Here is a 12,843-nt window from a genome sequence, read left to right on the forward strand (position 1 = left end):
CCCTGGGCACCTGCTGGAGCCCCGGCCTCCCTGGGCACCTGCTGGAGCCCCGGCGCCCCTGTCCCGAGAACTCACAGCCCTGCGGGGCGGGGACCAGCCCCATTTTCAGACGTGGAAGGTGAGGGGGCGCCTGGCAGCGGCACACAGCTCTGGCCAGGCCTCTCCCCTCCCCTCTGGCTTCCTCACTTGGACCCTCCTGGCACTTTCTGGGCACAGCGCCCTGGGAGGAGGTCCCCTGTGCCCCCAGCTCCCTACAGGTCAGCCTGAGCAGGGAGCTCAGGGAGGGTGAGGGGCTCATCCGTGGGACGACCGTCACACACACGCAGATGACACATGCCCCTAACCCCTCTCCCCCCACCCCAGCGACCCCCCCCACGGGGCCCCGCAGGGCAGGGCAGGGCAGCTCTGAGGCACCAGGAGGATCCCCTGCCAGCTGGGCGCAGACGGGGCGTTCCCAGGAGGCCCCTCCCCTCACCGGGAGGACCCCCCACAGGCTCGGGAGAAGGGCCTCTCCCCGCCATCCCAGCCCCACCTCTGGGAGCTGGCTCCAGGTGACCTGGGGGCGCCGGTAGCTCTTGACCACGATGTGGGCGTCCCCCTTTTGGGTTCCCTCAGGGACGGAGGACTCGTCGAGCAAGTCATCATCGGACTCGTGGCTGGTGTTCAGGCCTCGCTCGCGGATCTCCTGGTAGAACCGGGGATCTGGGGGGAGGGGGCGTGCATCACCCGCAGGCCTGGGGGCTCTGAGCGGTCCTGGCCCCCCGGGAACCCACACGCTGAGTCCTCCCGAGGAGGCCCTGAGAGCGTCAGGTAGTACAGGACCCCCCAGAGCAGGCTCCCCTCGGGCCGGCTGGCTCCCATGGCTGAGCTGGCCGAGCCCAGGGCGGGGGGGGGGGCACCCCCGTGCAGAATGTGGCCCCTTCAGACCAGGGCTGAGCCCACACATCAGAGAGCGGCACGGGCCAAACTGCATGGCCTTGGGGAGGGGGACCGGGCAGGGGCCGGCCCCAGGTCGGCCGAGGGCGCTGGAGGCCGGCTCCTGAGAGCCCCCCAGCCCGAGCTGAGGTCTCCCGCTCTCCGGCTCTGCAGTGGCCACGCGCTCAGCAGCCCCCCCGGGCGGGTGCATGGCTCGGGAGGGCTCTGAGGCAACCCCTCCTTGCGGCTCCTTCCCGCCCTGGCTCCGAGACCTGGGGCATCACTGCTGCCGTCCCGGCGGACGAGGCCCGATCCTGAGGCCTCCCCACGCCCAGACCTGTGGCTGTCCACGGAGGTTGGGGCTGGCAGGGAGGGGGCCCTTTCTGGCTGGGGCCCCTTACACCCACTGGCTGCTCCATCCAGGCTGGGCGGGCACCTACCCTCCAATTCCCATGGGGTCCTGCTGGCATCCCCCGCCTCGGCAGGCTGAAGGCACTGCTCCGGGCCCTGCCACGGCCCAGATGTCACCCACGGCCCCTGAGCCTTTAACACTGGGTCCCTGCGGCCTGTGTGTCTGCACCCCAGGCCCAGGGCCCTCTGCCTGGCCTTGGTCCCACCGGCAGGCCTGGCGCACACAGTGTGCTTGACAAACATCTGCTGAGGGAGAGTGTGGAGGCTCTGTCTGCCCGCTTCCCCTGGGACAGCACAGAGTCCAAGGGGACTCTCTAGGCCCATCAGAGCTGCAGGGTCAGACGGGCCACCAGGCCGTCCGGTCCCCGGAGGGAAGCCATCCAGCACGTAGCTCTCCGTCTTCCCCAGGATGCCCAAGTGAGACCAGCCTCCCCGGGGCCCAGCCCGGCCGCAGTGCCGCCCGACGGCGCCCCTTGGCCACACTCACCGTCCTTGAAGGAGCCCTTGTGTGCGCGTTTCCGCCCCAGCGTCTTCTGTGCAGAGAGACCCAGAGACACGGGCAGTCAGCAGGGAGGAGGGGCAGCAGTCCCTGCACCTGGGCCCAGAGACCAGACCCTCCACATGTGATGCCACGCCCAACACGAGGGGCCTCTGCTGGGCATGCAGAAGGTGCTTAATAAGCGTCAGCTCCACGAGGAGGCGGGGCCACCGGGCAGAGGCCAGGGCAGGTAGGACGGGGTGGGATGGGGCTCAGAGCAGGCAGGGCAGGTGAGCAAGGGCTGGGCAGGCCCAGGAGGGCTGCCGAGACGGGATGCTCAGGAAGGTGGGCCTGGAGGGAAGCCGAGGCAGCGCAGGTGTGGCTGGGAGGTGGCCTAGAAGGGACCCTGGGGTGGGAGCCGGGGCCGCACGAGGGCCCCACGAGCCCGGGACCTGGGGTGGCAGGCAGAGCAGAGCCTGGCAGGTTGGCGTCCAGCCCCAGCACAGGCCCGGGGTCCCAGCAGCTGCTGGTGGGGCTGCAGGGGTGAATCGGGGGCGGGCAGGGCTCTCAGGGCCCCATACCCTGGTCCTTCCAGCTGCCACTGAGAGCCCGCTTCCTTGGCTGGGACACCGTTTCCCCTGACCCACAGGTGCACGGGTTCCAGGAAAGCGGGAGCTGGTTTCTCGAAACAAGTTGGAGCCTGAAACTCCCCATATGCTGGTCTGGAACGTGTGATGCTCCCAGGCGCGCCCGGCTGCTTCCCCTGCTGCCCGGCAGCCCCAGCGTCCCCGCCCCCTTCCAGCTCCAGGCCCGGGCACCTGCTGTCTCCGCAGCCCGGCCTCCAGCTGGTTCCCATCCTGTGTCCATGCCTCCACTTTAACCCTCTCTTTTCCGGGACCCCTGCCCCGCCCCAGGCCCTGAGCTCCTGGGGAGCCCCACCTCTGTGCTCTCTCAGCGCCCGGAGCACCCCCGGCCCAGCCCACGGGGCCCCGCCACCCTGGGGGCTCTCCTGGGGCCTGCTCACTGGGTGCGTGAGGCCTCAGGAAGCGTTGGCCGGCTGCAGGAATCAAGTGTGAATGAACAATGGACCCTGCAGGCCTGGCCCTGGGGGGGCGTGGAGGTGCCGGGGTCCGGGCTCTCCGGCGTGCCTGGCGGGGGCTGTGCCCTGCCTCGCAGGCCAGGGGTGTCTCTAGCCCAAGGACGGTGGTCCTCCCCGCCCTGCCCCTCTGCACGCTGGGTCACCAGCATTCTGACAGGTGGTCTGGGCTTCTCCCCAGATCAGGGCCAGGGCTCATGGTCTGGGCAGAAGCCCGTGGTGGAGGAGGCCGCCGGGACGGCAGCTGCGGGCACAGAGAGCCCTGCGCCGGCGGTCGGGCAAGGCAGGGAGGGAGGGCGTGCGGGGGAGCATCCGACTTCCGAGCTGCCACGAGCCCTCCTGAGTCCCCGATGGGAGCCCCTCGGGCAGACAGAGCCCAGGCCAGTCCATGCTGCAAAGCCGCGATTGTAATCTGTCCTTCAGATGGGCTGGCTCTCCCCCTCGGTGCCCAGAGGGACTTGCAGAGAAGGGCTAGTTCCTCCCCGGGCTCTGCTCCCCGCTGTGGCTGAGAGCCGGGGTCCTGGGTAAAACCTTCAATCGTCCTGAGCCTCAGCTGCCTCATCTATAAAATGGGGACATTCACACTCTGCTCATGGCCCGGCTGTAGAGCTGAACTGGAATAAACCCTCCCAGGAGCCTGCACAAGGTGCGCGGCGGCATGATGCTGTGAAGGTGTGTTCGGGCCCCTTCCCTGCCCACAAGCTCCCGAGGCCCCTTGAGGCACGGCCCCCGCCCCGTTGCCCAGGCAGACGAGCCCCCTACCTTATTTTTGGCTGCAGACCGAGCAGGAGGCTGGCTGGGCTCCTCGGCCAGAGCTGGGATCTTGGGGCTGAGCTGGACGGGGCCACCCTCGCCGCCGGGGGTCCCCAGCCCCTTCATGGCCGCCCGGTAGGACTGGTTCCTCAGATTTCGTCCCAGCATCCCCCCAGGACCCTTGTCCACGTCCATATCATCCAGGGAGAAGCTGGGGGCCGAGAGGAGCCGGGGGTCCCGCCGGGCAGCCTCTTTGCTGAGCATGGCCGCCCCAAAGCTCTGATGGCGGGCCGGGGTCTTAGCCTTGCTGGACACAGCCAGGCTCCGGGGGATCAGCTGCTGAGTGCCCATCTTGAGGGCTGCCGGGCTCTGCGTGCTCAGGACGACGGTCCTCAGCTCCGGGGCCTCAGGGGATGGCGACGGGGGCCCCGGGGTGTCGGGCTGGAAGGCGGCGTTGCTCCTGCTTTGCAGGGAGCCCCGGACCATCGGGAGGCCGGACGCTGGGTTTCCCTCGGTGTCGAGCTGCAGCTCCGAGTGGAAGCGGTGTTCCAGGAGCTTCTCCTCCAAGGAGCTGTCCGAGTGCTGCTGGGACATGCTGAGTGGTCGCGGGGACCTGGGGGAAAGGACAGAGGTGAGGGCAGCCCTGCTGCAGCCGGAGCCCGAGGTACGGCTGCCAGGATGCGGTGCTCAAAGGCTGGCTTCGCAGGCAGGAGCTGAGCTGCTACGCCCTGTGCCTCACTTGAAAAATCTGTAAAATGGGTACAATAATAAGCACCCAGCTTCCTGAGGATGCTGGGAAAGGTGGGGAGCTCCTACATGTAGCGCTTGAACAGGGACCTGGCCGCCGAGGGGCTATGGTGTCACCGGTGCCGAATAGGTTACCTGTGAGCCTCAAGAGGAGCGGCTGAAGGGTTAGAACTTCATAGGATCAAAACGTAACATGGAGAGAACTCACTCCTTTAATTCTTTCCCATTTACTTTAAATAAGAACAAGGATAGCCACCACTCATACGCTTCTTATAAATGCAGAACTTCTGAACGTTAAAATTACAAGGGCCGGGTAAGGGTGGAAGCCTTTTTCAGATGGAGAACTAAGACTCTAAGTCACCCGCCCAGGTGGCCCCGCTGGGAGGGAACCTCAGCTCAGAGCTTCACCACGGCGTCCCGTGCCACTTCCCCTGCGGACCTGGGGAGGACCGCTGACCCAGGAGTTTATCCAGCAGCTCTGTGGGGGGGAGGGCACGCCCTGCTCTCTCCCACCTGGGTGCACGCAGCCGGAGGGGGCCAGGCCTGGGATGGTGGGCGCCACCAGGGACCCACTGTCTGTCCCTGGACCCAGCCGGCGGGTTCCAGCCCGAGCACACCTCACACACACAGCCTTGGCTCCAGGTGCTTCCCCCCGGAGGCCGGGAAGGTCTGGCCACATGGGGTGAACTAAATCACGGCACAGTGGGAGCGACTCAGGGGCTCCCAGAGGCCTGGCTCTCCGCCTGCTCTGCTGCCCCAGCTCCCAGATTCTATGCTAAAACCATCCCAGGAAGGTGTGTGGAGCTCAGCCTCCCGGGCCGCAGGGAGGGGCTGCCGCCGGAGCCCTGGCCACGCCCACAGCGGGAGGACGGCCCACGCGTTCCTGGGGACATTCTGAGTCCCCAGGCCGAGGATGGCAACAGCCACCCCAGGCCTCCCTGGGCGCCGGCAGCCGTGGGTGGGTCCGCACCTTCCTGGCTCACCCTCCCCGTGTTAACTTGGCTGCACCGTACCCAGGCCTGGCCGAGAAATGGGTTTCTTACGGGTTTCCATCTATGCAGGCCAAGCACATGCACCCCCGTGGGCATCCAGGAGACGTCCAGCTCCTGAGTCCTTTTTTCTAGCCACCGTGTATTTCCCATGGGGGTGGTTTACATTGTATAACACGCAGGCGGCACTTAGAGGCCCACACGGAGCCTGTGGTGCCCGTGAGCCCTGCCCGCCCCACCCCCTCATTCTTCCTCCTTCCTCTCCCTCCTCCCCATCTCAGGCCCCAGGCCCGAGTCCCCTCCTCTGAGCCCAGGCCCCAGACCCAGCCAGTGGCACACGTCCTCTCCCAGGAGAGGGCAAAGGCTCTTCCGGAGCCAGAAGGTGCCAGACGGAGCCTGTCAGGCCAGCCCTTGCTAGGTGTGATCTCGGTTCCAAACAAGGCAGCCACACCCACAGGCCTGGGGCGCCACCAGCCCGGGACACAGGCCTGAAGGAGAGGGGCACTGTGCCAGGGGCGTGGGCCACTGCCCTGCTCTTGCACGAGATCCGGGACCGGGCCCGGCTGGAGCCGACGCCTGGGGTTGCAGCTGTCGCAGGACCCGTCTTCTTCCTCCCACTGCTTAGTTGATCACAGAGCTACCTGGGCATAGGTTCAAAGGTCAAACAGCACCGAGAGGCTTATCATCCAAGATAGGCGTCCCCTCCTCCGCGCCACCCTGTCCGCCACAAACCACCACTCCTGGCTTTTCAGCTTTCCCCCAATTTCTAAACAAGGCCCCACTTGCTATTTTGAGATCTAGCTGTGAGCATCACCCACCCTCCCCTGGCTGTGTGAACGAGGCTCCGGCCCGGCTCGGCCGGGCCCCGTGGGTGTTTGTGTTAGCCTGGCCCGCCTGGCCGCCCTCTCGTTAATAATTCTCTCTTGTTTACTGGCTGGCTTTCTTCCTGTTAATTTTCCCCCGTGCATTCCAGCGTCCCTGCCCTGGGCATCTGGATCGTGTGCTCCATGGGGTCCAAGCATCGCTCCTCTCTCCCCAGGCCCTCCCTTCCCAGCTCTCAGGGCAGGATCTCGGGCCCCCTGACCCCCACCCCGCATCCCGGTCCTCCCCTTTCCTTCCTCCCTCCCCACTGAGCTGGGGCCCACCCCCTGGCACCTTCCCAAGGCGGTGTCACGGGAGGGAGACCTCTGAAAATGTCTTCTTTATGCCTTTAGAGCTCCACCGGAGATTATTTTCTTCCAGAATGGAGAAGCCTTCTTCCCTTGCCTTCCAGCTTTCACTGCCAACGAGACATCCGACGCCAGTCTGACTTCACCTCCTTGGTCACGACAGGAGGCTCTCTTTCCCCCTGCTCCGCTCTACCGCCTGCGGGGACAGGCACGGCGACGGATCCACGTTCACTCCCTGAGCCACAGGCTTGTGCATCCTTCCCACCTGTTTTAGGTCCGCATGTTTTCCAGTGCTATTTCTTTGATAATTTCTCCCACCTCCGTTTGCTCTGGCCTCTTTCTGGAACAGCCTTTAGTGAGAGCCCCTCATTTCCGACCTCTTTTCTGCTTCTCCTTCATCTCTTGTTCTCCTTTGTGGGAGATTCCCACCTTTCCAACAAACGACTGTTGTTTTCATGGTCCCACAAAGAGCTCTCTCTTGCTCTTTATGCAGAGCAGCCTGTTCTTGTTTCACGGATGCCACATCCTCTTTCAATGTCCCAGTCAGCTGTCGGCTCCTATTTAGGAGACAGGCATGTTCTGGTGGGAGACCCGTGTGCCCCGTGAGCACACACACGTGAGCGCACACACGTGAGCACATGCTTCTGCCTGGCAGGCTCTTTGGAACTCCCCACGGGGTCCATGTCTGGAGGCTTCTCCTCCAGCCAACTGGCTCTAAGAGCATCTCTTTTGGCGTCCTCGCCGGATGCTTGCCCTTGCCTGGTGTCCTGCAGCCAGTGCAGGGGAGGGCCGAGAGCACAGACTCAATGGTGGCCATGTTCTGTGGGCAGCAATGCCACTGAGAGAGAGACCAGACACCCTGCAGTGACCACTCGAGCCACAGAGGCAGGTCTGCTCCCCAGCAAAGGCAGCCCTGGGAAGCTCCCCCACCGACGCCCATGGCAGCGAGGGCCGCACGCTGTCCGTATGTCCCTCTGTCTCCCCGACGAGCCTGTGCGTCCTTCAGGAGCAGGGATGATTTCCTGTTTACGTCCCCACAAACAGTTGGGCTCACTTTGCAAACTGCTGTGTGAACGCTGATATCGTGGGCACCTGCCTGGCTCTGCTCTCCCTGGAACCGTGTCTTCCTGAAGAGGCCTGGGTGTTCCTTGTGGAGAACTAGCCCACTTGGTACTTTGCTTCAGGCAAGCCGAATGCACCTGGGCAGCTCCACAGGAGCTTCTAGACCCATCTGTGCCCCCTCCTGCGTGACGCCCTGATGTTTCTGCTCAGGGTGGGGTGGGGAGGGCCCCCTGCGGCTGAGCCCTGGGAACCACAGCTTCTCCCTTTGCTGCTCAGCAGCCCTTCCTGGTGTCCCCAGCACACGTGCAGGGGTGGGTAAGGGACACGCGGGGCTTGGGCGGGAGGAGTAGGGTCTGGGAGTCCACAGGTGGAGGTGGGGGAGGTCTCTGGAAGCCTCAGGTGACCCGACCCAGCCTGTCCGGTCCTACGTTGCACTTGGCCCTGCCCTGGCTCTGCATTTCACGCTGGCCTGGCCCAGAGGGCCCCTTGCAGCCCAGCACCCCTGGAGCCCTCGTTCTTCCTGAGAGATGGGCTTCCCAGGACCCCGGCAGGCTCAGCACCGTCCCTCCTGCTGCCCTGAAGAACACAGCCCTCCTGGCCTGGGCCTGGGGCTCTGGTCACGGCAGCTCTCACGGCCACCAGGACCCAAACCGCACCGAGTATGGGGCCTGCCACCCCTTGGGTGACGTCACCACAACACCTCCATCCGTGGGACGTCTGTCCCTCTAGGTGCAGCTGACGGGACCCTGCCTGGTGGGGCTCGGCCTCCCTGGCACCGTGCACACGACCCCGTCTTTGCTCAGACAAACTTGACCCACAATGATGGCCTTGTGCCTGGGTAGCTCTGCCGGCCAGGTTCCAGGCCTGGAGTCACGTGGAATCTGGGGCAGGGTTTGGCTTCGTAAACCGTGCAGCACGTAGCAAACAGTTCTGTCTGCGGGGCGGCCAGGGGCAGCTGGGGGCTCTCAACCAGAGCAGCTTGGTCCCCCAGGGGACCCTTTGCCGTGTCCGGAGACATTCTTGGTGGTCACAGCTGAGTCTGAGCTACCAGCCTCTTGTGGGCAGAGCCCAGGGACACTGCTCAATACCCCACAGGGCCCAGGACCGCCCACAACAAGGAATAATCTGGAACAAATGTCTGCAGTGCTGAGGTAGAGAAACCTCGGTTCAGCTAACAGGAGACTCACCCGCCTCCCTGGGGGTTGGGAAGACCCACCTGGCCGCCCTCAGCCCCGGACACAGCCTGGCAGTGGGTGGGGGCAGTAGCAGGCCTCGAGCTCCACCCACCCTGAGCAAAAGCCTCCTGCTGTCTCCTTCCTATGATGCCTCCGGGCACCGGCAGGCTCAGCCCGCAGTGCCCACCCAGACGGGCCCACCCGTGGCTCCCACTCCCGGGTCTGAATCCAGCCGCCCCATAAACCCAGCCCCCGTGCCAGGCTTGGCTGGCATACACAGTGTTTCCCCAGAGGAGCTCCGGATAAGAAATCAGAGCCCTGACTCCGACAGGTAGCCTGGACAGGGGACCCACGGGTGTCCTCTAAACACCTTCTCTCCCTGTGTGTCTAGCCCCTCAGGGATCTTCTGGAAGGCAGGCATTGCCCTGCTCTGCTAGGTGAGGAAACCAGGCGCAGAGGAAATGTGACCTGCTGAGGTCAGGCTGCCGGTCTGCGGAGAGCTGGGCAAGGAGCCAGGCCCTGTCCTGACCCAGATCACTGCCCCAGCGGGCCAGCTGAGTGAGTGGCGACTCACTGGAAATAAAGATGCTGGTAGAGGTGGCCGGTCGCCCGAGCGCGGCAACTGCCACAGGCGAAAGAGAGGGGCAGCTGAGATCCATTCAGAAACTGAAACTAGAATTCCAGGACCTAGCCGCGGGGAGTGGCCGTGCCCTTCGGGTCACGCACAGACTGGCATCTCAGGGGCCCCGCCGGCAAGCCACGTCATGCCACACACTCTGCACCTGGTTTACTCTCCTGTAGGTGAAGAGCGTCTCCCGTGTAGGGTGAGAGACACCCCCCTGCCCCGAGCCCCTGGGGAACCAGAGCCCTTGTGGAACAGAGATGCCCCTGCCCTGCACAGATTCCTCTCCTGCAGGTGCCCAGGTAGGAGGGGGAGGGGCCCCCGCCAGCTCACTGCCCCCTGCCGGGAGAGCTTGGGAAAGCCCTGGGCAGTGCCCGTGATGTGATGCTGGCTTCTGCGGCCCATGGGCATCGGCAGGGCGGTGACCGGAAGAGGATCCTGCTGCAGCTGAGTCAGCACCCTCTAACTGCTCCCATTTCACGGAGCAGGAAACTGAGGCCCAGAGGGCTTAAGTAACTTAGGTTACACAGAGCCGGGATGTGGACCTTGGGTCCCCGCCCTTAAGCACTAGGCAGCAGGGGTGCAGGGTAGACTGGTCGGCCTGACAAGCACCCACTGAGCCGCCACACCAGGAGGTGCAGACTGTTCACCTCCAGGTCGGATGCTGAGCTCCCGGCCGCCCCCCCACCCCGTGCCCGCTGCTGGGCTGAGGTCCACCCAAATCTCAAAAAGGATCCTTGCTTCCCGGATGCAGAAACGGAGGGTGGCCAGCTAAGCCAGCTGTCCTGGCAGTAAGCAGGACCCGCAGCTTTGGGAGCCTAGCCCCGCCCTCCTCCCTTCCCCCTCCTTCCGAGCGGGAAGGAACGCGCACCAGGACCCCTCCCTGCCTCCGGGTCTGCCTACCAGAGTGGGGGAGGAGCTTGTTCCCAGTCTGATGTGGGGAGGGGGTCCTCATTCTTGGGGCTGCTACTCCTGGTGCCAGAGCAGGTTTGGGCAGAAGATTCTCCGGAGTCGCTGGGAGGGTCGTTCCGTGTGCACCCTGTCCCACCTTTTCAAAGGTCCAGGGGCTCCCTAGGGTCTCTCAGCCCTGATGCCCCAGTGGGAGCTCTGGCTGTGAGTCCCGTCCAGGGCGAGGGAGTGTCCCCTAGGGCTCAAAGGAGGGGAGGGGGCAGGGAGCTGGGACGCCGAAGCCCAGGGGAGCGGGGTGGGGGGTCAGAGGTCAGGGGCGCTAGGTCCAGCAAGGCTCTGTCCCCTCCCACAGCCCCCGCTGGGCAGCCACCGCGAAGGCAGGCAGCTGCAGAGCGGCGCGGCCCCCGGGGCAGGGCTTGCGGGAAAAGCGAAGGGGAGGAAGGGCGCCCTCGGCCTTGCCAGCCCCTCCCCAAGCTTCCTCCCCGCCGCCTCGCCCACCCGTCCCTTCCCAGGCCCACCTGTCTCCCAGGTTCACCTGTTCCCCCCTCACCTGTCCCCCAGGCTTACCTGCGCCGAGGGGCGGAGGACGGAGCTGCGAGCTCGGCGGCCGACGTGGGGCCGCTCCACCCCCAGGCTCTGCAGGCCCCGAGCTCTGTCGCGGCCTCTGGGTCCCTCCCTGTCCCCGCCCCCCCACTTCCTGTGCGGCCCTGCAGGAGGCGGCAGCGCTCCGGCCCCGCCAGGTGGGCGGCCAGGTGGGCAGGGCGCGCGCCAGGCGGCTCCGGCTCCAGCTCCGGCTCCGGGCGGGAGGGGCGCGCCCCAGGTACCTGGCTGCGCAGCCTGCGTCACTGTCCCCACCTGGCCAGCCGGCGCCCACGTGACCTGCAGCCGAGCTGGTTTGTGCCTCCGAGTCCCGGTTGGAGTCGCCCTTCTGGGACCGCCCTCCGCCCTGCGCCCTCCACGCCCACCGCCTCGGGCCTGGCGTCGCCTGCCTGCGTGACGCCGGGGCTACCCGGCTTCACCCCGCCGCGACCCTGCATTTCTCCTCACAGGCCCGGCTCTGCTGCCCCCTCCTCCAGCAAGCCCTCCTAGGAGCCGACCCGCCCAGCGGGGAATCCGAGGTTTGCAAGGCCTCCACGGCTGCAGAAATGGCCCCACCTTCTGGATTCCTTGCAGAATGGCGGCCAGAGGGCAGCCCAGGAGCTCTCGGAGAACTCGAACTCTGGCCACCTTCAAGGTCTTTGGTTTGTTTCCATCACCCCCATTTTACAGATGAGGTTCCTGAGGCCTGGAAAGTAAGGCGCTTGCCAGCCGGCACAAAGCTGAGTCTGGACTCCAAGCCTGCCCTTTCCAGGCCTTGTTCAGGGTGGGTCCCCTGGGCAGAGGCTGCAACAGCCCCCCAGCTGGGGTTTCAGGAATCAGGCTTCCTGGCGCTGCAGGAGATGCTGTGGGCGGGGACAGGCGGGTTTCCACTCTGAGCTTGGGCTGACCTGCCAGTCAGCCAGGCAGGGAACGCCCCCTGCCTTCTGACCTGCCCTATGTCACCCACCACCCCAAATCCCAGCTCACACCAGCCCTGGGTGGCAACAGTGGAGCCGGCTCTCAGCATACTCAGGGACTGCCCGTGACTTCCTCCCTCAAGGGCAGAGGCCTCAACTTCCCCACGAGGCCCGCCCCGTTGCCCACACTCTGCCTATGCGGCCCCCAACTTCCCAGCATTCCCTTCTCTGCAGGGGGAGAAGGCAGCCCAACCCAGGAGACCTGCAGCACCACCTCCCTGTGCGAGGAGCATCCTTCCTGCCCCACGGAGCCAGGTGATGAGCTTTGGCCCAGGAACCTGGAGCAGAAACTTCTAGAGCCATTGCCTGTGCCTGCTGTGTCCCTCGGCCTTTGCTTCCTCCAGGAGAGGGTCTCCAGCCCCAGAATGAGGAGTCAAGTGGAGCAGAGCCACTGCCACTGTTGGAAGCTCCTGACATGGGGGACGTGTTTGTTACAGCAGCACAACCTGGTGGAAGCTGGCTGATGTTGATGCCTTCATCTGGGGCCAGCCCAAGGTCCATCTCCAGCAAGCCTCCTCCTCCTTCCTGCTTTCCTCCTACTTTACTCTTAGGTATTTATTGAGCAGCTACTATATGCTGACTGCTATGCAGGGCATCAGAGATACAGCCATGAGCCATAATCTCTGTCCTCCTGGAGCTCACTGTGGGGAAAGACAGACAAATATAAAATGACAGCCACTCAGGGTTCCAGCAGAGACACAGTGATCAGATCTGGTGGAAAGACCCCTCTGGTACTTGAGGAGAGTGGAGGGTGGAGGGGCCAAGACAGATACCCTGACCCCCATCCCAGACCAAGGAAGCTGATATCATGCCTCTGCTTGAATACTTCCAGGACGGGGCGCTCACTACCTATCAAGGCCAATTATTACATCGTCCCTGGTTATCATGTTCTTTAGTCATTCTTTTTAAATTTTATTTTATTTATTTATTTTTGGCTGTGTTGGGTCTTCGTTGCGGAGCG

General features: G+C 64.7%; 1 protein-coding gene across 1 annotated transcript in view; it reads right to left on the reverse strand.

Annotated features, from left to right (window-relative positions):
• Positions 1–10,947, reverse strand: part of ARHGEF16 (Rho guanine nucleotide exchange factor 16) — a 28,039-nt gene extending 17,092 nt beyond the window's left edge. The window contains exons 1-4 of the mRNA XM_024125576.3: positions 10,894–10,947; positions 3,663–4,266; positions 1,814–1,859; positions 533–702 (exon numbers count right to left, since the gene is read on the reverse strand). Of these exons, the coding sequence (XP_023981344.1) occupies positions 533–702; positions 1,814–1,859; positions 3,663–4,247 (801 nt within the window). The 5' untranslated portion in view covers positions 4,248–4,266; positions 10,894–10,947. The remainder of the gene's footprint in view (positions 1–532; positions 703–1,813; positions 1,860–3,662; positions 4,267–10,893) is intronic.
• Positions 10,948–12,843: the final 1,896 nt, after the last annotated feature.

The sequence above is a fragment of the Physeter macrocephalus genome, chromosome 3 (genome assembly GCF_002837175.3).
Source record: "Physeter macrocephalus isolate SW-GA chromosome 3, ASM283717v5, whole genome shotgun sequence".
NCBI classification, from domain to species: Eukaryota; Metazoa; Chordata; class Mammalia; order Artiodactyla; family Physeteridae; genus Physeter; species Physeter macrocephalus.